This window comes from Odontesthes bonariensis, chromosome 5, assembly GCF_027942865.1.
Source record: "Odontesthes bonariensis isolate fOdoBon6 chromosome 5, fOdoBon6.hap1, whole genome shotgun sequence".
In the NCBI taxonomy this organism is placed as follows: domain Eukaryota; kingdom Metazoa; phylum Chordata; class Actinopteri; order Atheriniformes; family Atherinopsidae; genus Odontesthes; species Odontesthes bonariensis.
This window is the reverse complement of record NC_134510.1, coordinates 19,373,246-19,399,774: the sequence shown is the minus strand read 5'-3', so window position 1 is coordinate 19,399,774 and position 26,529 is coordinate 19,373,246. Positions and strand designations below refer to the sequence as shown.

Genomic DNA, 26,529 nt, shown 5'->3' with positions numbered 1-26,529 from the left:
TTAAAATCAAAGGGACCATGTTGCTCATTGCAAACTTTAAAAATATCATTGCAGACATTTCAAATGATTTGACTTAATCGTGAGTTTGCATCACCAACAGTGCCAGGTATGTCCACTGACCTATCTGTTAGTTCAGGCCCAGTCCAGTAGGTGGCGGTGTTGCATTTCATGTTATTTGACGTTGACGTTCTTTACATGTCGCTTTGCATAGAAGAAGAACTGGTGGGAAATTTGACGTCGCGGGAAAAGCTGCCATGTATATAAACAAACGTTGATCCTGAAGTTACGAATGTTCTCAAGAAATGGACCGATACGTCTTGGTTATATCGTTTTGTCAAACTGCTGATCACCGGGACTGTAAATGTAAGTTTTTATTTGAAAACCGACCGTAGTGCGTTGCTAAAGTCAGCGCTGCTTAGTCAAATGTTGTTTTCCAGTTTTAAAGTGATGTGCAGCTTTAGTCTCAGTAACTGTTGTACTTTCAAAGTTACGACAACACGTTGGCTGCTTTATAACCATTCTTCATAATCGACTTGAATCGCTCACTTTTGCTTCCGATGTAGATGTAGGTAATAGATCCAAATGGCCGATCAGTTTGGTGTCATAGACAGTGAAATTCCTGAATTAACACTAGATGTAACAACTTGTGACTCTGTGTAAGTACTATGGCTTCATCATGTTTGGAACAAAGGCAAATTTTATAGTACAAACATTTATAGGAGCTGAATATCCTTATCAGGTCCCAGAGTTTGGTGTGATCCCAAACTGAAACCATTTTACAGTAAAAAATAGAAATTGATTTGTAAATATTAACAGTTTTATGAATGGTGGGATTATAAATTAGCAACGTGCAGTGCCTCTCAGGATTACAGTGTGACTAATGATAGCCTAAAAGTATTTTTCTGGAATATATTTTAGTCTCAAAGAAATCAGTAATCTGGTTGTGAGGAAGCTTGACAGTGTGTCACTGTTCTCAGGTTTGGAGCCACAAAAAAGTATATTTGATAAACTTGATGAGATCTCAACCCAGGACTCAGTGAGAGGGATCTCTGTGTTTCCAGGTAAGAAAACTCCTATAATGGTGGGCATCGTTTATTCAAACAGATGTATACGTTCGACCACATCTCTTCCTGAACTCACTCCTACTGCTCGTTTTTCCCCAGCTTGCTCCCTCAGTGGAAAGCCATCCGCTCCGAGGTGGTACTTTGCAGTTCAGGCTTGCCGGGGGGCAACACAGGTGATCGTTCGAGGCCAGAGATGTGCCTGCAGGCTTTTAAAATAAGCTTTTTATGCTTATTTACGTAAATAAGGACATTTTTCCCAGTTCTGAAAATGTTTTTAAGTTCCAAACAAAATGCCAGGAACTACCTGAGTTGTCAGCATAATTTCTTGATAATTCGTATGTAAATGTGGAACGGGGGGTGTATGGGAGTAGAGAATAAAACCTTGCTCTTGTTAGATTTCTATCTTCAGTAGTTCTCAATTGAAACATTACAACTCCGTTTACTCTTTCTTTCTCTTACCAGAGAAGTGTTAAGAGTCGGTAGTTTCTTTTTTTCTCTAGAAGCTGCCATACCAAACACAAATAAAATGGGAAATTCAACATACCACCACACCTTTGTCAGTAAAAGGTTGAACCCACCTTTAGTCGTATCAGTAGATTTCTTCTGTAATTGTATCCATCATCTGTTTCCTGTAGTTTTGCAGCTCTGACTGGGAAGAGTTGGGGCCAAACCATCACAAAGCTGACAGTGAGGAGGAGAAGCCTACTGCAGTTGAAGCATGTTTAGCCTCACTGAGTAACCAGGAGGCAGAGGACCAAAATGACGACCAGCCCGCACTGACAGAGTGAGTGCAGGTTGTGTCATCCACGTTAGCGATATCTGACATCTGTGAGGATTTTTTTTTTTTTTTTTTTTTTTACTGGAAATCCAATAATTTAGATTTTGTGTGTTTTATACAGTCTTCACAAGACTTCACAAGATATATCTTTGTTTATGTACAAGTAATAATAAAAAGTAAAAGATGGGCACAGATGTATCATTCAGACAATATTTTAGCTGAATTCCTCTGAATGTCTTTGTCAAACAGGCTGTTGGAGGAGGCTGCTGAAGGACTTCATCAGCTGTCAGACAAGCTGCCACCTCCAGGTAGGCTCGACTCAACCACAGTCGCCACTTCGGTCCCTTCATGAAACCTTTCACTGTGTCCTTACAATGGCCTGCACTTGAAAAATATTAGTTATAATGAAAGAAAACTGATATATCTGTGTGTTTGGAGTAGTTCAACTCATCATTTTTCCGTCTGTGTTGCTGATTCCAAAACTTTTCAAATGTGTTAAGATTACCTCTTCTGCACGTCTCACAATTGTTTTTTTCCCAATAGAGCAACAAAGAAAAAAAACAATGTCTTAAGAGTACATTTGATCTTTGCCAAAAGCTGGCAAAACAAGAAATGAAAAGGTTTTATACTGAGGCCAACATTCGCTTTACTCACGAGTTGGGGTCAGTTCTGGTATCAGGAGATTTTCTTCTAAAGCTCTTCATATGTTGCACTGAGTTCTACCCAGCTGTCAGAAAAATGTCCACACTCCTTTCAAATTTCTTTTTTTTTTTTTTTTTTGCTTGGAAAAAAATACAAGAACATTGGAGAAAACCAAAGTCCTCTTTGGCTTGTCCTTTTCCCCCTTCTCAGGTAAAGCCCTGCTGGACGTTCTGCTGCTGGCTTCTGCTGAGCAGTCTCCACCTATCAAGGACCTTCTTCCTCTGCTGGGAGCCCTTAAACACATGTCCTGCTGGCATGCTGCGAAGATCAGCGTAGTCACACAGCACACAGCTGGGTGAGGACCTGACAAATACGCATGCATTCTGCCATGTTTCCTCACCTAATGCTGCACTCCAAAAATGACAATGCTTCCGTTTACCACAAGGGGGAGTTAGATAAATGGATATGAGCAGTGTCGACTTGTCATAATGGATGAATAGTTTATCAAATACTTATACAAAAGCCCACTTTTTGAGGTATATCAAGACATTCCCTAAGCCTTATCCTTGCTGTGCCAGTTTTCCAACCTGCGTGACTGATTGTTCTCTCTATTCAGCTGGCAGAAAGCGGCATCCTCTCTGAGCGCTGGTCTGGTTGAGCCTGCTGATCTGCTCAGCTGTATCAGTCACAAGGAAATGTGGAGGGGAAGCCTGGTTATCAGAGAGAAGAAGGTAATTTCACCGGCGCACATTTTCACGCCACATTAATCGTGTTGCCCTGAGATCTATCTGAAAGAAAGCGACCGAGTCAGCTGTGTAAGGAAAAAATAAATAAATAGAGCTGGAGAGAGAAGCGCAAAGGCTCGCTCCTTCCTCAACTAAATTTCCTGCTGGACATGGCTTTCCGAGACAATTTCTGTAGCCGTTTGACCATCAAGTCGGGTTCAGTAGAGACGCGGCAGGAGATGGAGACATTTTTAAGCCATGTGTATTACCGTTGAAACTTCCTAACTCATCTCCGCTAATTTTTACAGTTACAAGACATGCGTCTAAATGTGTGCTTTGGATATTTCTTTTCCCCAGTCTGAGCAAACCATGTAATGGAAGCAATAGGATCTAAAAATGTCTTAGATGTTTTTCTTCTGTGCCTTTTTTTTTTTTAAAGACTGGAAGAGGTGGATACAAACAAAACAAAACAATTGCTCAGTATTACTGTGTTATTATTGTTTTAATGATAATAACAGTAATAACTGGATTGAACTAGCTCATAAATTGTGGGTTTTCAGGAGGATTCTGTTGGCGGTATGTCTTTTGTTGGCAGTTTCTAAGTTACAGGAAAAGTTGGAGACAGAAATGTGTGTATGTGGATGCTGTTTGGCTTACCAAAAAAGAAAAGACAGATGGTACAGATGTATATCTGTGAGTCTCCTCACAGGACAGAAACCTCTGCACACAGACATACTGTGTGCTGCAAGTAAGTTACTAAGAGAGAGAAAACTTCTTCTGTATTTCCACCTCTGAGTCAGTATGACTGGTGCGTGTGCTTTCTGGGCCAGAGCTGCAGAAGCAATCAGACAATTCTTTATCAGCGGTTATGAGACTGTAGCACACATTTCTCACACATTTCTCATCAAGTCTTAATTGGTTAAGACGCCTCTAGACCAGGGTTAATCATGGTTTGTAGGCTTGATTCTTGCCTCCGTTTTTGTGCCCATATATCCTTTCATACAAAGTTACTCATGCAGTGCACACAAGGCCACAGGGTAAATTTTCACATTTTTTCCTTTTAACTTGAGTGAGTTTTTTTTCTCAGTGGGGACGAGCCTTTCTCCTCTGCTGAATTAATGTCACTTCAGGTCATTTAAGGGTCATGGGAAATATCTCTGTCTTACCAGCATTGCCCTTGTAGAGCTGACTCCGCCTGGCCTGCCCCTGACCAGCGTGTTTCCAAAAGTTGGAAAGTTGGCTGCGGTTGATGATTTTCGACGCGCAAATGTTGGAGAAGGTCTCGGGACAGTTTGTGTCTGCGCTCAGTGGACACCGCTTTGGGTTCAAGACGAGCAGACAGGGTGTTACGCTTCGTGTTTTAAGGAAATCTGAGTTTAACCACAAAAAAATAATGAAAGGAGGTGGGCTGTCCAGTCATTGCGTGTGGCTCACTGCTTGCCTTTTTCCTGCCCCACATGCTAAGCCGTGAGCATTCACTGATGGGGAAGTATGTCAGAGATCCTTTTGTTCAACGCTGTCCTGGTCTGTACACGTCCAGAAAATAATTCATCTTAGTTTGGTGCGGAAGAACTCGACTGGCTTACAAAGAGCCCTGTTATAGAAAACCTGAGTGATCTTCTTGTGGCTGAAAAAGAACAAATTCTGCAACAAGATATTGTAAAAAGCCTTCTCAGAGGAGAATAAGCTTTTATATCTGTATGTATAAACAGCATAAGAGGTGTAAAGATCGCATTATAGTCTTTGCATTTCGCTTTATTTGAGAGTTTACCATGTTTTGGTTGAAACAGAAATGGTTGCAGGTGAAGGGACGATATATTTTTGTTGTTCTTAACATCTTTTCCTGCACGCTTCTTATTTTCCATTTTGGGTAATCTCTGGCAGATGAACCAGTTTTGCATATTTGGACAGAATTTTTGCATATTTCACGACTCTTGGGAGAACAAGCAATCTGTTTCCCTGCTGATTTATTTATTTATTTATTTTTATTTATTTATTTTCCCTCGCGTCTCGCATTAGTTTTGTGTTTTCATTCTGGCTGAGACCCTCTGTTGGTATTTATCAATGACTTTAAATGTTGATCAGCTCATTTCTGAAAACCGTACTGTTGAGGTTTTTTTGAGACTGCTTAAAAGTTACACACCAAAGGTTTTCATTAGTTTTTTTTTTTTTTTTTGCCACAGCCCAGTATATCTTTTAATAAACTGAACGGTCTCCTGCTATTTGGATGACATTGAACATCTAACATTACCCAAAGTTTGGGACACAATAGTAGCCACAATCTGAGGTTTGAGTTTGAATAAGAGACGGAACGCTGGCAGATGCATCTTTTACTAGATCCTCTGTCGTCTGCATCATTGACACTACGGTATCTCCTTAGTTGTATTCCAGTCAGCTTTTAGAACGATGGCATTCTGGAATGTTTTTGTCTTCTCCAGTCATTCCTCATCCGTCTGTTATGCTGCAAGTATGCCGAGTCAAGCATGCTCCTTTGTTAAAGTGACTCCTGATTAGCTAACCCTTCAAAAGTAAGTGGGCTCCAGCTGTCAGTCTGTAAAAGGCTCACTGTTGGGCAGAAATGAAACAAAGGAGGAAAAGCTTGGCAAAGAACAGCTGACTACTTCACTGTCATGTAACACAGCTGATCTTTCTTTTAACGTGACTGCATGCAGATCTGTTACCGTACAGCCACGTGGCCATTTTTCATTTAATATGAGAAAAAGCCCTAGATAGCAGCATATTGTCATATCAGTAGCCTTCCGAGTGAGGTCAAACCCTTTGTCTTTATCGGTTGTATGTCGTGTAACAGTTCGTTTCTGTCTACAGTTGTACTGACCGAGTTAGAAAGGAATTTCTAAACTTCTTTCCACTGTGTGCGTTTCCCTCAGCATGTATCAGAACTCCGCTTCGATGGCTTTTCTCTGCGCCTTCCTGTGCATCAGATACCAGAGTGTAGCCTCCTGCAAGCTCCCTACGCCACCACAGATCATAAACTGCACTCTGAGGTAAGCATTTCCACATCACCGAACCTTTTGTTTAATTTAACTTCGACTTCAAAGTCAATGAAGTGAAAGCTCGCAGTGATTTGAGAAGGATCATGGTTATCTTCTTGGGATCACATTTTAATCGGCCTTAATGACCATTTTATTTTAGTTTGCGGTTCCAAAAGTTGAATCATTTCTTACTTTGTCCTCGCTGGAAAAAGAAAGAGTTCCCTACGCCAGCAGCAGTTGCCCCTCTGTTGCAAATAGTCTTTTGCCAGAGTGCTGTAGTGTCTGCCCTCAATCCAAGTCAGTGTTGAGAGATGTAACACAGTTTGAGGGGTTTTCCATTTCTGTAGCTCCAAAAGACTATAATGACATTCTTCTGTCCATTTGTGTGCTCTTTTAAACTCCAGGGAAAGTTTGGATTGACAGGAGGAGTAGATAATGACTGAATTTTTATTTAGGGCAGAGCCTGTTCCTTTGACCCCAGTTGCCCTCATTCTTACCTCCCGGTTATGGAGTTGAATGAGCTCCTTGCAGTTCATCTCCTAATGATTTCCGCGGGCTGGAGGGAGATGAGGTCAAAATGGTTACCTCCTGGCTGTCCTTTCATGATATTGTGGAACCTGTGACCATCAGTCAGATAAACCAAATGTATTTTATCTTCCAAATGTGTGCCGGCCTCTTTTCAGTCTCATGTCTTTTTATCCAGAAAAATAGCTGTCGGAATATAGATTCAGGCCAGTGTTGAGTGGTTCCACATCTTTCACCGTTCCAGTATTAGCCTTTCAAGATTTTCTGTTGCATATTATCTGCCCAATTAACAGTTAATAGCGTAGGTGACGCTTTGTCTAAATCATTGCTGTTAACTCCTATTGAAAATATAAGCTAGTTCAAGCTAGCTTAACGACACAAGTGAGTATTATAATGCAGAACTTGATAACACGATTAAAACTTTTTTTTGTCATATTTGCTGAAATTCTTGGGACAGACAATCTGTGGATCTCCCATTAGTGCTCCTCAAGCAATTTGCAAGAATCCACAACGCCTGAGTGATGACAACCGGTCTGAGTTGAGAGAAGTCTCCAGTCGCTGTCAATAGCCCATTTCACATATCGGTTGCACCTTATTGGCACACAAAAACCTTTAACCTGCTGCTTTTCCTTTTTGGTATTTTTCACATGCTAAACAGGAGGTACCTCAGCATCGTATCAGTGTGTTCTTAAACACAATAAGCCAGAGACGACAGCGTCATATACACATAGCCCCTTTCAGCTCTTCTACTTTCACTTCTGCTCCTACCCTCCAGTGGCGGGTCAACTTTGACCCACCATATTGCCTCTGTACTTTCTCTCTTGACACTGATGCACAAGAAAGGCGCATCAGTACTGGCTTTTCAAAGTCATATGCAAAAGAACCTAATGAGGGTCACTTCCACCGTTGCCATGGGCTACAAAGGCAGTGCTGAAGTGCAGCATAAAGATGGGGAGAGAAACCTACAAGTTGTATTTGTTCAAAATTTCATGCTAAATTCACTTTCTCCAAGGTCTTTGCCAGACCACATACATGTACCTTTTTCTATTTGGTGGAGAATTGTCCTCTGTATTCAGCTAATGGAGTGCTTACGTTTCATCATCTTGGCAATAATTGGGAAAAACACTACCTGCTTAATAATATTAAGCATGCTAACTTAATTGTCACTGTGGGGCCCAGATTAGCCTCATTAAATTGCATGCATAGCTGTAGAGTCTTGATCTTGTTGGTTGATTTTTAAAAAAATGAAACAAAAAAAAACTATAGTCTAATAACACTTATCAGTTTACTAAATCACTGCATCATTTTTCAAAATTAGTACTGTGACATAAGCTATTTTCACACACAAAATCAAGTCTGGCAAATCTGGTCTTGACACTGTACAGAGCAGCCCGTTCACTCATGCACCACAATAGGAGACTCTCCGTGTGAGATGTGTTCTCACTACAAATACTCTTGGGAGGCTCATATAAAGGAGGATTGCAGATGAGTCTATCAACTCTTTTGCTTTTACATCAGTACTACACGTATCTACAACATTGATGAAGGAGCAGAATGCGCCGTACAGGCAAACGGAACAGGGGGTGAAGCAGCAAACATTATCAGCAGTCACGCTTGCAGGAATAAGCACGTTACCCATACTGTGCACAAGGTAGCAGGAAGGTCTGTGCGGTGCTCGGACTTATTTGGGCAACGCGACCCCTGCGGGTTGTGTCTTCGGGGCTTTCAGGGCTGCATTGCAGCTTTGAAAATAATTCTGTTTTAACTGTAGTTCTTTGAGAGCGGTGGGGTAGAAAAATGCATTTGTTTGTTTTACCACTCAAGGTCAGACATGATTTTATGTCTGCCGAGATTATCTGTAAGCGCACCTACGTTTGTAGAACACGACAAAATTCTAATCTGTTCGTTTGTACCTTCCTGTGGAAAACGAGCGTTATAGCTATACATGAGTTGGAGGCTGTGTCTTTAAAAGATGTTAATTAGTACGGAAAATGGGCCTTTCATATGACAGTATCCTTTATAATGGCTATCATAATACATGGGACCGTGTAGTAATGAGTTTCTTATATAGATTAATTAGCACAACAATAAAACCGTACAGGAGCTGCCCCTCAAGACTTTATGGCTTGATATCGGCTGCACACACACACACACACACACACACCTGATTCACATCTAATTTGATTGGCAACGAAGACAGTTAGAAGGATTTCCGATGCAAACATAAATAGGACCATTCACTCTTTAGGTGTTGGTTTTGTGGCAATCAATTCAAGTTGTTTTTTTTTGTTTGTTTTGGTTATTATGATGCGAGTGTGGTGTTTACACTATTAATTCTGTCGTGTGTAGTCATTAGTAAGTTTAAACAGGTCTATTGCTTTGGTTTCTGTGTGTTTGTGCATGATGCTCATTTACCTTTCTATGGGGAATGAGACGAGGTGCGTTTGTGTGAGATCTCATCAGACTTGCGTGCAGAGAAGCAGATGGCGATGATTGTTTTGGCGTGCAACAAAAAAGGGGAAAAAAACCCAAGCATCTACTCACTGCTGGGATTAATCTTTGTGTGGAAAAAAAAATAATAATTACTTGCTCTCAAACGCCTCAAACACATACAAATGTAATCTAAGCTATGATCAAAGTGTTTGGTCTGGCATGATAATTATAAACTAATACACACACACACATACTTACATACATCCAGACCTGCTTGTCCAACGTGGACAGAGAGATCTCAGTGTGCTTTGGGACCAGATACGAGACGAACTGTCAACATACTTGTGGGAAAGTTGAAGCTGACACACAGCTCGTGATGTCTAAAATGAGAAATGCGTTGCACTTATTTTTGTGACTGTTATTATTGATTAGCAATATTCAACCTATAAACATATTTTAGTGAGCCAGTGAGGTCATAGATTTACCATATTACCTGATGTTTTTTCATTTTATTTTTACCTGATTTTTACGATGTTGTATAAACAAGAACCGTGCATAAATATTTTATTAACGTCCTTATATAAACATTTTTTTTCTTCTTTTTTCTAAAACTTAAGAAAAGACTAATGGAACGAGTTTCCCATCATAAGGTGAAGTTTGGGTCTACTTTTTTCCTGCTATCTTGTAATGATACCCGGATGCACTTTCAGTGGGCGTGAAATGTAAACATTTTGTTCCCCAACAGTGAGAAAGTTTGACTTTTTCAAAGGTAAAATGTGGAATATTATCATTTCCGCTGATTCATTGGCAGGCGTAGTGAAAATGGTGCTGAGAAACTGTACACCTCTTTTGCTCTTTTACTCATTTCATAATTTATGGAGGTCGCTTATGTCACCGAAACCTTTTCCATTCTCCTAATTTGATTAGCCTGTGAGCTGCATATTGAGGGAGAAAATATGAATAGTAAATTTAGTCTTGGACTGATCCATCTGCCATACAGCATATTCAAATGGTGACAGTTAATCTCTCTGAGTGCTCTTTTTTAAAGGAGCCTCAACCCTGCGTGTCAAGAGGAAAAGAGCTTCACATATAACTTTACTTCGGGAATTTAGAGTTGCTGAATGTTTTTTGTTTTTTTTGGTCCAGCTGGTCTTATACCATCTTGTTTTCCCACTTGCTGGTTGGAAAAGTAACAATTGCGGCGGACATCTTTCAGTCTCCCGTCCACAAAGTGTCTTGTCCAGCATACAAACCGAACCACACCTTCACTGTTTGGGAATGCAGCTGGTGAGGATGGCCCTCGTTCAGCTGTGCGGCCGTGATGAGCTTTGCGTGGCAGGACACGACCGGGTTTTTTCAAGTGAGCACAACAAAGACCGCCACCAACAGCTGCAGTCCAAGATGGCAGAGCAGCAGTTCATTCGCTGTATGAGGGATGAACTGGTTAGGGAGCTTAGTGACATTAAAGACCACCAAAAACAGCAACTCAGCCCACCTGGAAGTACGAAAATGCAATTTGGGATTTGGCAAGTTGCTTTGTACTTTAAAAGATTAAGTACTTTCAAATAGCACCTTTTAGACAGCCTTCTTAAATCCCTGCAAAAACCTTTTAGCCTTTCCAAATTTTACACACTTTAGATGGCAGATTCAGACTCAATCACACAGTTTAGAGCCTGAAGGGTCATATGATCTCTGCTCTTTTCTGAAATATGATATCTGTTTAATGACAGTAGAGACAGGGCTGCGTACACCGTGAGCTGATGAACCCAGGACAAGGACACAGCACAGAAGCAGAACGATGAGTCACTCTTCCGGTAACATCTTCAGTCACTCCTGGTCACATTTGAACATCCAAAAACACTGTTGCCACAGGCAGTGTTTTTTCACAAAGTGTGGTTGAAGAGGTTATATTATATATTATTATAATATCGAAAGTCTTGATGACGCTGGGCTGGAAAAAGGAAGAATGAATGTTTTTGTCTTAGGAAACTGGAGCATTGACCGGTAACTATTGATATGTAAGTTCTTGATTCTTATTTCTGAGACATTCCGTGGTAACAAATGACCTGTTTTACCATGTCTTACATGATTTTTGCTCATTAGACAGGTAAGGATGTTGGTGTTTTGAGCTTCTTTAAAGAAAAGTTGTTTTGTTGACTCAATCCTATATCAGATTTGGAGCAGAAGATCACTTTCTGTGATAAGCTGAATAACACAGTATCTTCAGTCAATTTCAGTCTTCTCACCGATAAATAGTCTCCAAATCCTGAAGGTGTGCATCACAAAGACGAATCTTCTTTGGACTGTTGTTCTGTTTGTATGTGTTTACTCACCCTCTGTCTTCTGTGTTGTTGCAGGTCTTCCATTACTACGCACCGGTTTTAGACTTGGTTCAGCTTGTTAATCTATCTGACGTGCCCGGCTTTCTAATGTCCACCACCCAGTTTGACCTGTATCCTTATTTTAAATGTGTCTGTTTACGGGAATGTTTTGTACGTGCCTGAAAAGTCAAATAAAATCAGCTCTACTTTCGCCGCACTGTATGTTTGGTTGAAATGGCTACGATGTGTGTTAGTTGTTTTTTTTCAGGCATTCATTAAATACCTAGAAAGTAATCTCTTCCAGCATATAACGAGCACCAATTAAACCTGTTAAATACCAGAAAGCTAACTGTGACATGTGAGCCCTTTGGCTGTCACAAGAACATGATAAAGTAGCTGAAACCTTTAATATACATTTTAAATTACAGCTGTTAACTTCTGTAACTTTTGTCTCTAAAGGTGATAAGTCCCACTCTTTCTTTTTTTTTTTTTTCCTTCACAATTCACAAATAGAGGTCTGTCGGGGAAGTCGGCCAAAGCTAAACTTCTCTTGGACCAACTGAGGTCTCTTCGTGGAAAGGTATTGGTCTCTGTGTTCTTATATGTGCAGAAGGCCCTTTAAATAATTTGTCATTTCCGGTTGAGTGGACAGTTTAAATGCATTGAAACCAAGAGATCTGCTTGAGAAATGAATCTTGAAGACGATGAATAAGATGACGTATGAGATTAACACATTTTTACCTGGAGTGACGTATGTGTGGTATCACCTTTAATTTGACCTTTATCTTTAAAAGCTATTGGCGGGCAAAGTTAGTAGTTTACAATAAAAGCTTGAAGGTTTTACCTCTCAGTATTTATTTCGTGTTTATAGTTTCTTCAGAGGCTGAGATGAACAGTTGCCAGGTTTTAGAGGCTATTTTAAACAAAGCCTCGGTTCAGAATTGGTCAGTCTTGCATGTCATTAAAGGACTCGGTGTCTGTGTGAATGCATGTTTATCTACCGTCTTTCCGTCTCCAGGTTGGAGCTTTGTTCAGCCTGTCCTGTATAATCACTCCCATTGCGCAGCCTGCAGCCAGCCAACTCAGCTCTCAGCGCTGGAAAGAGTCTCTTGCCAGGACACCAAAGTCCTTATTAGGTAAGAATGTGTATTTTCAAGCTTTTGTCCCCGTTAATTGAAGACTAGCAGTAACAGAGATGTGCCATGGCATCTTCTGCAGTCAAATGAATTGATTACAGTTACATAATGAGGTATTTTGTTGGGAATGCAGACTCGGTTTGGTGCTGAATTTACATGCAAAACGCTGCTGGAAAAACCTGAGAAAATAAGATTTAACTAATAACCGTACCCTTCCTTATATTTGGTTGAAGATAAAAAGAAAAAGAAAATAAATAAGATGACAGGGATTAGGTATATTGAACACTTTGATGCTTAATTATACTGATGAAGGATTATTACAAAATGCGGAATAAGTTTTTCTGGAAAAAAGGATGAAATAACAGCCGGAGAGCGCTCAAGTAAACATTAGTAAAGATTACTCATTAAATCATGAAAAATCTGTTTAATGCCATGGATTAACTTTGTATACAATTTCTGTCCTCCCTGCCTCACCCGTAGTACCTGACGTGGAGGTGAAAGGTGAGAGCGCCCTCTATTTCCTGTTGGTCCAGGGCTCAGAAGATGTTGAGTCTAGAGCCTGCACGGTCAGGATGATACACTCGGTCAGTCAAATTAATGGAGCGGCTGCTATGGCAACCATCTCCAGCTTGCTAAGCGGGAAGTCTCCATCATCAGGTATCTTTTTGTGTGTTCACTACTGTCCATGTGAGGGTTTTGATGTGGCATTTATTCACAAAACTGTCGTCTCAGTGTAAATGTTTTCAAAGCCTGATGGCGCGGGTCCCCTCTGAAACTTTCATTTTGAGAAACTAACACCTTTGTAAATGAATGAGTGAGCTGTATGTCGTCGCTCCAGCAGACAGAGCTGGAAGGCTGGCTAAATCACCGATAGATAAATTTAAACTTTCAGATGTTGCACCAGCCCCTAATACAGTGTTGCCTCCATGTGTGCCTCCAGCTCAAGTTCACTATCTCTCTGAAGAAGAGGTGCCTCTTAATCTGAAAACCTCAGTTGCCCTCTACTCATATTTAAAGAGCATTTCGTGAGTACTTGTAGCTTTGGGAACATCTAGTAGTCATTTATTATCTGCTATTTTGCAAAGAAAAAGCCCTTCAAGTGCAGAGCGCGTCAGCTTGATTGGAGTAGAAGACCCTCTGGCTTCATTGACTGAAATTGAGGGTTGTCAGTGTTCATCATGTTATTCTGTGTTGCAAAAACTGATGGTGTTCACTGCCGCTGGCCATCCAGACTGAAGATCTTACCTTAATTAAATCCACATAGGCCTCTTTTTTTCGATTTCCCTCTCTTTCTTGGCTGTTCTTTTCTTTCACAGCAGCAATCGTTGTGGTTTTTCTTTTGATAATTTTCTTGTCTTGGACTCTATAATAAGAAGGATGCTTCGTTGTTCTACGGCTGTGAACGAGATTCGAGACCCGCTATGATGTTTCCTCCTGAGAGTTCCTTCTTGTTGTTAACATTTTACGCAACCTTCAGAAGACCTTTTTTCTTTACTTTAGATATTTTCAAATGCAGAGTCGGACTATAAAATATGCCCTCACTTGCTTCAATGACACAGCAGAGCTTTCATTAAAATTCATCTTGAAATACACACAGGAGAGTTGTTGTACCTAAACAAAATCTTGATTCTGACCTTTGTATCTTGTGCCAGAAATACGTTCAGGAGAAAAGTTTCTTTTTTTTTTTTTCTTTTTTTGCCAGCAGAGGTTTCAAAGGTCATCGAACCTCCAAAAGTTTACTGAAACGTATCGGAGAACTAACCTGACCCTGCTCTTTTGTCTGGTTTTCTTTCTTTACGAATGCAGATCCAGACTGATCTTTTAACTTATGATGCCTTTAAATGAAACGTTGTCTTACTTGCAATCCTTCATCACTTGCAAAGAGATGAAGAAAAGTTATTGTGGGTGGCAGAAATGGGTCTGATGCTATTTTGTATGTTGTAGATAATTTGATGATGCTTTTGATTCATACTTTTCCTCATTGTTATGGGTCAATAATATTTTTACAGGTTACGTGTAGTAATCATGTCTGTGTTTTTTCTTCCACTATTTCTTTCGTCTTGTTCAGATGTCGCTTTAGGGAACTTCCTTCGTCCTCTGCCATGTTTCCAAGGAGACCGCCTGCTGAAGAGAGAGAGGAAGATGGCCCAGGTTCAGACACTGGTGCTCAAAGAATATCTTAGTAAGTACAACATTTGAAGGAATGCACTGTGGATCTGAAGTTAAAAAGAGCACATTGGAACTGAGCATCATGTTGATGGTTAAGCAACTAATTTTGCACTGTTAGAATCCGAAAGAACTGTTCGCTACCGTCTGTGTGATAACGACTAGTGTTATCCGTCAGAACAACACTTTTAAGCTTCATTAGATGCGTCCATTCACATCTTTTTTTTTTTTTTTTTTTTTATACCCCTTGTCCTGTCCAGCAAAATGGCAGCAGAATTGTAATCTGAATACCGTTTATGCTAAACACATTTGCTGTGCAAATGGAAAGCTTTATGAATGTAAAGCTCCCCTTGATGCCCATCAACTCCTTATTTTTATTTATTTATTTTTGTTACAATACTTAACATGATGTGATAGTGTGATAGTGCCGAACCGGACCGGGGGACAGAGAGAGAGGGAAAAAAAGGAACAGAAATATGAAGAGACAAACATAAAAAACAATGAAAAATCAGACAACCAGCTGCTACACCTGTAAAAACAAAACTGAAGACGATTCACGGCTTTTGTGGGGAATCCAGCCTTAGAAGCACCAGGAGCACCTGTAGACAGACAAGCAGAGAACAAACACACAAACAAACAAACAAAAAAGCACAAGCAGCAGCAATCTCATATAATACAACTGTGGATAACACAACAACTGCTTAGCGAGCATGCTACTGGGCTAATGAATGTGTGTGTGAGAGTGCGTGCGAGTGCGTGTGTGTACGCGTGTGTGCATGAACATGCAATACACATAGATGGTCCCACATAATAACCATGCTTAAATATCAGTGTATAGGGCCACAATCCCCACCCCCCTCAGCAATCAGAAGCAGGCCGAGAGGGCCCCCAGACCCAGGCCACCAACAGCCCCCAAGGAGCACAAAACCCGGGAAGCCCACCATAGGGACAACCACGCATCCCCTCAGAAGACAGCAGAGGAAGCCCCCGGACAGAGGCCCCCCGGTGACCAGAGGTGGCAGCCTACAAGCCCTGCCAGGCCCCCATAACCCAGACATGGGCCGCGTGCCAGAACCGGCCCCCGCGAGCCCGAGCCCGAGCCCCACCAAACCCCCCGGCAGAGGCCCCGCCCAACACCCGAGAGGGCCAGGCGCCGCAGATAGCCAAGCGCAGTGCAGCGCACGCCCCAGTGCCCCTGGGCAAGCGCCCCGGGAGTCAAGACGTGCCCACAGGTGGGTGAGGCCGCGAGCAGCGGGGAGAAGCAATGCCCCCCCCCCCAATCAGGAACAGCACAAGCAGGCAAGAGGACAGCAGGACCCATACCCAGACCCAGTCACCCCATAAATCATATAAGAAAAAAAACAACAACAAAAATAAAAAAAAAATAAAAACACATCCACACACACTCGCACAGCACATGCATCCATCCCCCAACTCCGCTGGAGTGTGGCACAGTGGGCACATCTGGGGGCCAGCAGCCCCCCAGCCACCACAGACCCCGAACCAGCAGGACAACTCCTCCTCCTGGCCCCCCCCACCCCAGGCAGCAACCAGGCAACAGGGGTGCAGGAAAACCCCTCCGTTCACATTTTTAAGTGAAGTGAAGTGAAATTTATTTATATAGCACTTTTCAGCAACAAGGCGATCCAAAGTGCTTTACAACACAGAAACACAGAAATACAGAAATAAAAACATTAAAAAAATCAAACACAGAAATACATAATTTGAGTAAACTAACAAAAGCTAACAAACATGGATAAACTTTCCTCTAAGAGGAGGCATTTAAAAATATAGCTAATAACAGAACGGTTGATATAATGAATGATAACAAATCTTTAAAAAACTTTCATCTGAGAGGAAATATTAAGGTTGATACAGTGGTAATAGGTCTTAATAGACCATTTGAATATGACTACGTTTTCCTCCTAGTGAAGTATTTATAAGATCAGAAACATGGATAAGCTTTCCTTTAAGAGGAAGCATTTAAAAAGCCGTTCGATCGTCTATACAGTCTATATAAGTGTCTTATCACACATTTTAAGCCCTTTTCAGGATCAGGAACCAAACTTAGAACTGATGTGGATTTTATCATTATCATTGTCTATTTCAAAAACAATCATGGAACTATATGATTTATTAGGTGTTATTTGTTACTTGTGCTAAAAAATAGTTTGTAACTGCAGGGATTTATCTACTTTCGTAAAGGTTCGTCCATGGCTTAACATGCTAAAAAAGATAATGTAGGAAGAAACTTTCCTTGAAATTTGGAGAATTCGACCATTTCAGATGAGAAGAAAACCATTAATAGTTTCAGAGGCTGTGGGAAAAAAATTGCTTCAATACTAAACCAAACAATAGTGGGGAAAAACCATGGAGCAGGAAGAGCCTTTAAGGCATAATATGTATGGTCTTGTTTAATTATTTAGAATTTAATGGGACAAAAAGATCAGTTGTTTGGTTAGTCTGAAAATAATGAAAACGATAAATCAGCTTGAAACTGTTTTTAGAATTTTTCTCTATTACCAACTGAAATGAACCAGATTCAAGAATCTGGGAGGGTTTACCTTTTGAAAAACGTTAAAAAAACTACTACAGCTGCACCTTAAGAAAAAAACAACAACATGTTTTTCACATTAAGAATGATTCAATTGAGCCGGTTTAGAAAAAGCCGCGGTTCTCAGTGTTGGCTGATATTATAGACTCGGTGTAACTGTGAAGTCCACTCAGAGCTCACCGAACTGTCGAGGAATTTCAGCTCTCCACAGCCCCATTATTTTACTGACACACATAATGTCCCCTTGCCAGACCAAGATACTGAAACATCAGCGGAGTGAAGCCAGATTAGAGAAAGTGGAGTAAAATTCTTCATTCTTGAAGAAAAGCAGCGGGGCTGTTATTTGAAAAAGGCCACGAGCAGAGTTGAAAATCCTGCCACACTACGAGCCTTAATGAAATTCCTCCCAATTTATTCAGTCTTGGCATTAAATAGTGGAATGGCATGTCCGAGTAAGTTGCAAAAGTTTAGAGGAACTGTTGGAAGTTTTACTGATTAGTGAAGTGTATGTGCACACACACACACACACACACACACACACACAATCGCGGGTCTGTCTTTTTATCTCTTGCACTGCAATCAGTCTGTGTCTCTGCATGTGTGTGATAAGTGTGCAGGCCCGACGCGTGTGTCAAGAACTTATTTTATCATTCTCTCACAGTTTCACCGGATCTCTAACTGGGCAGCATTACCTCAAAAAACCCCATTCCGGGTTGTATTGTGTCATTGTATTTCTTCTCCACAATGAACTTCAGATAGAATAAAGCGCATGAATCAAACTGCTCGCGAACCAAGAACCAACAGTATGTTTCAATTTATTCAAACTATTTTATCTCAAACATTAAGGCTAAAATGTTGGTTTGTTCAGAGAAATTCTGAAAGGCTCACTTATGATTTTGTCCTCCCTCTAGAGCTTTAAAATGAAACTAATTAGAGGAATTCATTTGAACCAAAATGAGGATCTTTTATTGATATTCAACATCAGCACTTAAGCCGACTCGTTGGAGCTCTTGTGAGTTTCCCAGTGAGTGCACACAAAATCTCACACGCTGCTAAAATGAACACATGCCTCTGTGTAATCAGGACTGAAAGAAGGAGCCTCCGCCTCAAATTCAGTACCTGTGAGTGATTTGAAGGCCATTCTGAATCTGGCCAGGCAACAATACCTGAGGATGGCCGACTCTACTCTGCCCACTGCCGCCGACTGCCTGATGAACCAGCAGGCGCTGCAACAATCAGGTATGGAATAAATTCTAAGCAAAACTCACTTGACTCAGAAGACTGTATTTATAGTTGCTGCTACAGTTCACTGACCTTTATAGACCTTGCTTGGTCTTAGCATATACAGTCAATAAATGGAGAAACAGGAATCCTCACAACACCGTGTGCCTGAATTCAAGCAAGACGAAAAGGATGTCTGATGTCTGTTTACCCTCTTTATCAAAATGCCATGAATTACACAGCAGCGCATCATTATTCACTACATGTGCCCCCGTGGGGTGACAGTTTTAGGAAACAATAACGGCTAATAAATTGTTAGTAATAAAACAAATTACTGCCAGCAGCCACAGCTAAATGTGTACGATGGAGGCAGTTCTACTTCTAAAGATATCGCTTTGGGCCTAATAGACCCACGTGTCTAGCAGTTTGGCGTCATAAACGTTATATTGTTTGGGTTTTTTTTGGTTTTGAGTGCCTGCTCAACACTCTCCGTCATTATGTTTATCGTATAATCATCAGTGCTTGTGGATGGAGTCGTTGGCTCAGCATGTGTAACAGCCTTAGCATAAACTGCAATGGACGAGCACCTTTATTAGCAAAACTGCCACTTATCTAGTTAAACAAACAGCCCCCAGCATGAACGTATGTTGTTTTGTGCTCTATCAGTTTCCTATTCCGCACCATTTACCCGCATTGTGGCTATGCCACCCCTCCGAGAAAGCACTTTGAGCTCAGTAAGATGTGAACCAGAGAGCATCAGAAGCAGAGGAGATAAGATACTGAACACATGTATAGACAAGCAGTCAAAAGTGAAAATCAGCTTATGTCCTAATCCTTTCTCACCCTTTGTGCCATTAGGTCTGTGTTTTGCATTTTTTCTTCCTACATTGCCTGAAGGTGTTAACAACTTTGTGTGGGCTGCCAAACTTCTGGCAGAGAGCGTCGGTCTCTTCATACGAAAAGCTTGCATCCTCAGGCCATCACCGCACACGGCCTCTCGTCGCCTGTAAATCTGCTGCATCTAGATTTATCATATTTCTGTCCAACAAGAGATAACATCCTATCCAAGCACAAAAAGAGTGCAGAGTAGGGGATATTTTGGATGCTTCATCTGTTCAGAGTCCTGTCTACTAAGAGTTATGTGTGTTAACTCGCATCGAGTGAAAGTTCAGATAACTTGTGCAATCCATCATGCAGTAGATGGTGCTTACATTATCCAGCATGCTGAGTGTGGGCACTGTCACTTGGTTTGTTTATGTTGTAACAGCTGCTTCTGTTGGAAAGTGCCTGTGATCTGTGAGAGGTTTGATAATGTATAATGCCACCTGTATAAGGTCTGACTCATTATTTCTGTCAGCAGCAACTTTATTTCCTGCATAAAGCTGTGAATGCTCATCCATCAGCATTTGAAAATGATGGATATCTCCCATTTGTTCTTTTAAGTCATCAACCACTGTGTGCCCCAGCTTTTGGGCTGAGCACAGATAAACACTACAGAGGCATCTGAGGTCAAGCTTTTATTTGGATTTTTAGGCACGTAAATGCCTCGCAGCGAAGTGTCCTATTCAGGTGGAAGCTCATTTACATTTGCAATGTACTTTTGCTTTCATTGTTCCGTTGAAATGTAATGCGTCACACTGCTCCGGCTTTTAATTGAAACCGACTAATTAATGATTTGACAGAGAAGTTGCCTTTTCAGCTGCACATTTTGACTCATCAGTGTCACTTTTAAAAATGTTTCATACCACTTGAAATGCTCTCAGCACTGCAGATGCAGCTTTTCTAAAACTGCAGGAATAAACTTTATTGTTCTCATTTTAGGTTTTCAGCTTATTTCCCAGCAACCACCTGACTGGCCTGAGAGAAGCGCCCTCCACAACATAGAAAACCTGCAGAGGAGACGACAAAAGAGAAGGTAAACAGGACAGTCTCTGTTTGAACAAATTTGCCTCCAAAGGGCTGATCGTTTTCCATTATGCTTTTGTTTAGTTTTCTTTTATCATTCTTTTATTAATTTAATTCTCTCTCTCTGTGTGTGTGTGTGTGTGTGTGTGTGTGTGTGTGTGTCTCTTTTAGATTCGGTCTGTTAGGTCCAGGATCTAGTGACAGTCTTTTTGGTCCCAAAGACAACCAGAGGGGCTCCTCTGCTTCACTAGACGCCAAAGAACTTCTAAAACATTTCACATCTGATGGCTTACCCACTGGGGATTTACAACCCCTGGCTATCAACAGAGGGTAAGTTCAGTCATGAGAGTTCAGATAGCATCTCCCTGGCTTGTTGAGCTGTGTTTTCCAGAGTGAGTGCCAGCCGAAGCTTTTAAATCAGCCTTCACAGGCAGATGGAACATTTTCAGATTTATAATTGAACACATGCATACTGTAGCCAGATAAACGGCACATGTGTAGTCGATGTGGGTTTGTTTCGAGGATCTGAATGACGATCGCTTAATGAGCCTATGATTAGGGTTTGATAATGATCACTACCCCCTATACAGCGTGTTTACAGCTTTTAGAGCAAGGTCAGTGAGCTTGGGGAATAAGCACAGCAGTAATCAATAAGCACTAATACAAATTCTGTCAGACCAAAATGTTGTTTAATGAAGAGAATGTTGAATTGAGAAAAAACGCTTTCTCTCTCCCTCTGTCTCCCATCCTTTTTCTGTTTTCTGTCCAGTAATAATGTGTTCCAGTTGTCGCCTGACCTCTCTCCCAGAAGAATCAGTCGGATGCCTTTCAGCAAGGCTTCAGCCTCTCATTACCACGGCATAGAGTAAGTTTCTAAAAAGTGTTCATCACAAGCAGCTGTCAAGCATGACCCTCAAGCATGACTCGTCCCTCTCTGTACCATGTTTCTTTACTTTCACAAAAAAAATCATATGTATTTGTTCATATAGGTTCTGCCTGGATAATCAGCGGTCCCTAGACCGAGACCAGACCTTTGCGCGGCTTCAGTCCCGTCTGATCCGCTATGAGACCCAGACCACCTGCTCCAAGGAGCCCTGTGCGCTCCCCTTTGCCCTTAGCCCCGCCCCCTCGCCTGCTGTGATGTCGGAGCCAGGAAGTGTGCCTGATGGAGAGACTCTGCAGAACAATGATGTGGCACGGCTCAAGCGCAGGTCCTGGGAAACAGACATGGTCGGAGGGTATCCTCGCAAGAGGTACAATGGCGTTTGTTCCTTTTTAGTTAGCCGCAAGAATATGTGAATTAGTGAGGATGATGCCAGCATAGGACAGATCTTGGAAATGAAACGTTATCACTTTAATGCTCTTAATCTTGATTGCGCGTGCTTGTACCTGTTTGTCTGAATGATCCAGGCTGGTGAAGTCAGAAAGCAGCGACTCCCTCTGTTCACAGAGCAGTGGCAGCAGCGGCACCCATCCCGCCATTAGGACTCTGCGACAGCAACCGAGCAGATCCCAGTCCACGTCATCCTGCGTTGGCACTTCCTCAGCCACAAGACGGACCTCCGGTAAAAGCAGACAACTTGACTTTTGGACCAGCTTCTACACTTTCTACAACACCGTGCAACAATTCTTGATTCAGTCTTGTTATCACTGTGTGTATATAATGATAGGAATGTAAGAAAGTGTAGCTGTGGCTCATGGAAGGTCTACACAACGTATTTCAATGCACCAAGTCACTCAACAGTTACACTTTACAGACACAGACCTTAACATTTTAGGCTTGCACACTCGCACGGTTGTTTATCTTTTTTTCTTTACTGCACGACTTGTACTGGCGTGGTTCATTGTTAATATTCCTGACCTGCCTCCCCAGATTTGGTGACTCTATCCTGTCCTGAGAGAGCTAAACCTCAACAGCAGAGGACGCATCAAGGAGACGCTGAGGACAAACCTTCCAAAGAGTCACGTTCCCAGAAACACAACAGGGTAGGTGATGTGTGCATTATCAGCTTTCTCATCAATGTTGTATGCAATTCAGCACATTAATGCCTTAAAGTTCCACAATAAAATAAAAAATAAAAAAAATAGATACAACCCAAAGTAGTTAAGTTCTCATCTCAGCATGCCAAGCTCACTTTGTGCATGTCAGCTACTCTTCTACTCACGCAGTTTTACAGGAAGACTGAACAACCTGTACAGGGGGCTAATAAGAAATGAGATAAGTATCACTACGGTCTAAAATGAATAAATCTATAGATGATTGAAATGAAAACGCTATCAAGTATCTTGCAAAACAAAAACACAAAACTTGCCCTTTGAGGTCACTGAGCGCTCAGTGTAGCAGATTTGTGTTACTTCTGCTCAGATGCTGCTGACACACGATGCTGTAATTATCGAAGCAAAGTAGTGAAAAAGGAATTTTTTGAAGCCCTGGTTTACTGCAACTTTTGTGTTGTTTTTCCAACTCTTGCTTATGTTTGCACATGTTTGTGTTCACGTTTCAAGTCTTTCATGCTGTGATTATAATTACCAGAAACACATCAGAATATCTAATATATCTCACACTCCTCAGACTTTTTGTCCCCCCTAAGAATATTTTAGTTCAAACATTCTAAAATCCCTCAAACCATGTTAGAATCTCAGTTAACTTCATATTGACAAGTGAAGATTAGATTGGTTGGACTACAAAAATGTCACCCCAGGCACACATAAGACAGAACAAACTATTTGAGTAACAAGCACATGCAGGTTTCTTTTAAAGTCATGCAAAACTGCCATTCCCTCATTTAGAGATACCTTATGTAAGGTTTCGGTATCTGTGTCCTTTTAGGTCCCTTTTCCTCTTTTTTGATTGGTTTAGGGGGCATCTGGTCGAGGCTAAGCTGTGCTGATGAATAAAGTGACTGCTGTGTTGCTCTTAGTCCCATTGGATTTTTACCTGATTTGGAACCATATCACAAAGTGAGACCCAGATCTCCACCATTCTTTTATTTAACATTGACCTGTTTCACTTCTATGAATATCTGAGAACAGATGAACACGTAACTCTTGGGGTCTCCACACTGTATAATGTCGCAGATGGACACACAATGAGACACGAGTCTTCCTGCTCCACTTTTAGAACCATGCAACAGCTCAAGCAGAGATAAATATTTTATATTTGGCATGATCATTGTGAATGTGTGGGCTGTATTGTTATGCTGTGGCAGATCCACTTTAACAGCCATCTACTGCCTGCTGCCACAGACTTTACTCTCAAAGCTTTCACACAAGGACACACACACCTCTGCGCGGTTTCTTCTGTCCCACGCATGGCTCACCCTGTGCTCCCGATCCCGACCTTGACTTGTTATGATTGCTAACGCGCTTATCATCCAAACCTGAGAAAAGAACGAACAGTTGGCCCTATTCAGAAATAACGATAGCACGTTATTCAGGACAGAGATTAAAAGCCGCCTTTCTTCTCCTCCTGAGACTGAATGGCACTGATGATTTTTCACAATAATTTATGGCGTTCTCTCAGAACCGTTGCCTTGACGAGATCAAAGGCGGATCTATTTATTTCAGGAACGTGTTTTCCCCGTCGACGTTACCAGTGAGTGATTTGTATGTTTGCACCTGCAAACACCCGCTGTGAATGCAAAGGCGTGCGTTTACACAAGGATGTTCCCAAAAGTAAAGACTCCCTGACATTCATTTGTTTTCATAAAGGAAGCCGTGCTGAAATCAGTCCCTGTGAACTGTCTTACCATGAGGTGTTTAGGGAATAAACAGAATTGCATGTTTTTACAGTTGTACTAATAAAATAGCGTGCGTCTGTTTGTCCTCAGATGCTGCAGGAGGTAGTAGCTAAGACACTTAAACACCACGGGATCACTGCGGAGCACGAGTGCTTTGAGGCCTGCAGCAAGAGACTGTTTGATATCTCAAAGTTCTACCTCAAGGTTAGTCCTCTCACTGCTCTCACACAGCCAATGTTTTCCTCTTAGTTGACCATTTTCTCTGTACATGAAGGACTTGTGTCTGGTTTTGTTGTGTCGTTTTAACAGATCCTTTTTTTCTTCCCAAGCCAGTGGCATATGGATGTTTTGTAATTAGTTTTTATTTATGTACATGTTTTTATACATCTTGGTTTACATATCACTGAAATATATGTGTAAATGTTAATCCTTGTGGTCTGTGTATATCTATGTAAAGTGTTTGAAACATGAGTTTTTTTTGTTTTTTTTCTTTACTCTTGTTTCAGTTTTACTTTAGCTGATGACGAGACATAACACTATATCTCATAAGCTTTCCATACGTTTGTGAGTTTTTTGTATCCAAAGCATCACATGAATATAGTTGAAAGTTGTTTTTTTTTTTCTCTGAAATGTAGTGTACAAGTATTATGTAAAACTGGGGTGTTTTTTTTTTTTGTCTGTTAGTTATTGTATGAGTAGGCCAACAATGCAATCACAGCAGAGTGGTAAAGGATTTATTCTTTGAATCATTTACATGATTTAGATCATTTCGATTTGCTAATAAGATGCCTTTTAATCACATCGTAGTAGTTAATGTCTTTTTAAGGTTTTTTTTTTTTTTTTTTTTTTTTACAAATAACTTCTACATTTACCATATCAAATGGCTTTTTCTTCCCTGATGAGGGGCTATTTTAGTTTGAATGAGACCCGCAGGTTAAAAAACACAGAGACTTCTTTATGAAAAGTCAACTTATGTCGTCTGCATACAACTAATCCTCTAATCCTACAGTTTCTCTAACAGTCGAGCTAAAGGTTGAATTCGATTTACTCTGCATCAAGTTCAGCGATGCTTTCAAATATTAATTTTGTGTTGTCCTTTCCTTGCTTTCGAGTATTTTAGAAGAGCAAGTGGCCCACAGAAAGGCAAAGTCACACTGCAGATTGTATAAAAGAGGTTGGAAATGCCCTGTTTTATTTATTTTTTTGACATGGGAAGAACGTTTAACTAACATGTTGCTACCAAAGTAGGGCTTTTTTTTATTCACCTATTCTTTACGTTTGATATAAGAAGCCCTGCATGTGCTGTAAATGTGTTGTAAAGAAGCCAATATATAAGAAACCTCAAAAGTGTGCCAATATATAAGATTCCAAAAAGGAGCCGTTAGGAGTTTTCCTCATTCTGATGTTCGATTCCAGGATCTGAAGACCTCCCGGGGTCTGCACGACGAGATGAAGAAGGCAGCCGACAGCAATGTGAAACAAGTAATGTCACCAAATAAAGGCTTCTCCACATGATTGAGTTTTTTTTACAACAAAATGATGACTTGTTTTTGTTTTTGTTTTTTAATTCACAACTAATTCTTAGTTAATTCTTTTCTGTTGTAGGTCATTGACTGGGTGCTGGAGAAGACCTCAAAGAAAGGAAGATGATCATGTAGATTTGATTGTTTGTGAATGTGTGTGTGTGTGGTTTTACCTCAAAGGGCATCCTCTTTTATATTTTAACACATTTATGAGAGTCTTTGATGTTTTAAGCCTCTCTGATTGGTTTTAAATAGTTAGATTAAGCCCTTTTTGATTAACTTAATCCTTTATTTGATTTTGTTTTCTTCCACTTTCCAGGAGACCATGTAGCTACCCACCACTTTAAAGCTTGTGTTGGTGTGTGTGGTTGTGTGCTCTCACCCTTATTGTAAAGCTCCCATTGCTCCGAGCCTTGAAACCGAAAAAAATGAAATGCACAAATCAACGGTACGAGCTCCTCTGGCTGCAGTTGCTCAGACGCCACAGGGGATTAGTTGTTCTCTCCAGATTGTGGTGCTCTTTTTTTTTTTTTTTTCTTTTTTTTTTTCTTTTTAGCAATTTTCAAATGCAATCTGAAATTCCTTATCGAATGTTAATTTTCTCTCTAAATACATGAATAATTTTATTGCTTTGTGTATGTACATATTTTATCTTTGTGTTTTTATCATTTTCTTGTTCAGCGCAATAAATGAACCTTTTTGTGAGGAAAAGTGTGGCTAAAACTGCAGGGATTCTGAATGAAAGGCAACGTATCTGTGTATACACACACACACACACACAAAAAAAAGAGCACATACGTGTG

General features: G+C 40.9%; 1 protein-coding gene across 1 annotated transcript; it reads left to right on the top strand.

Moving 5' to 3' along the window:
• Nucleotides 1–88: 88 nt before the first annotated feature.
• On the top strand, nucleotides 89–26,529 carry mtbp (MDM2 binding protein). Its single transcript, XM_075465128.1, has 23 exons — nucleotides 89–363; nucleotides 978–1,061; nucleotides 1,164–1,237; nucleotides 1,700–1,848; nucleotides 2,092–2,150; nucleotides 2,695–2,839; nucleotides 3,101–3,215; nucleotides 6,098–6,214; nucleotides 11,518–11,612; nucleotides 11,995–12,061; nucleotides 12,500–12,617; nucleotides 13,098–13,274; nucleotides 14,686–14,799; nucleotides 18,421–18,576; nucleotides 20,380–20,473; nucleotides 20,635–20,793; nucleotides 21,233–21,328; nucleotides 21,453–21,716; nucleotides 21,874–22,028; nucleotides 22,337–22,449; nucleotides 24,294–24,407; nucleotides 25,620–25,685; nucleotides 25,809–26,529. Exons 1-23 carry the CDS (start codon nucleotides 303–305, stop codon nucleotides 25,851–25,853), a joined length of 2,637 nt encoding a protein of 878 aa, XP_075321243.1. The 5' UTR covers nucleotides 89–302; the 3' UTR covers nucleotides 25,854–26,529.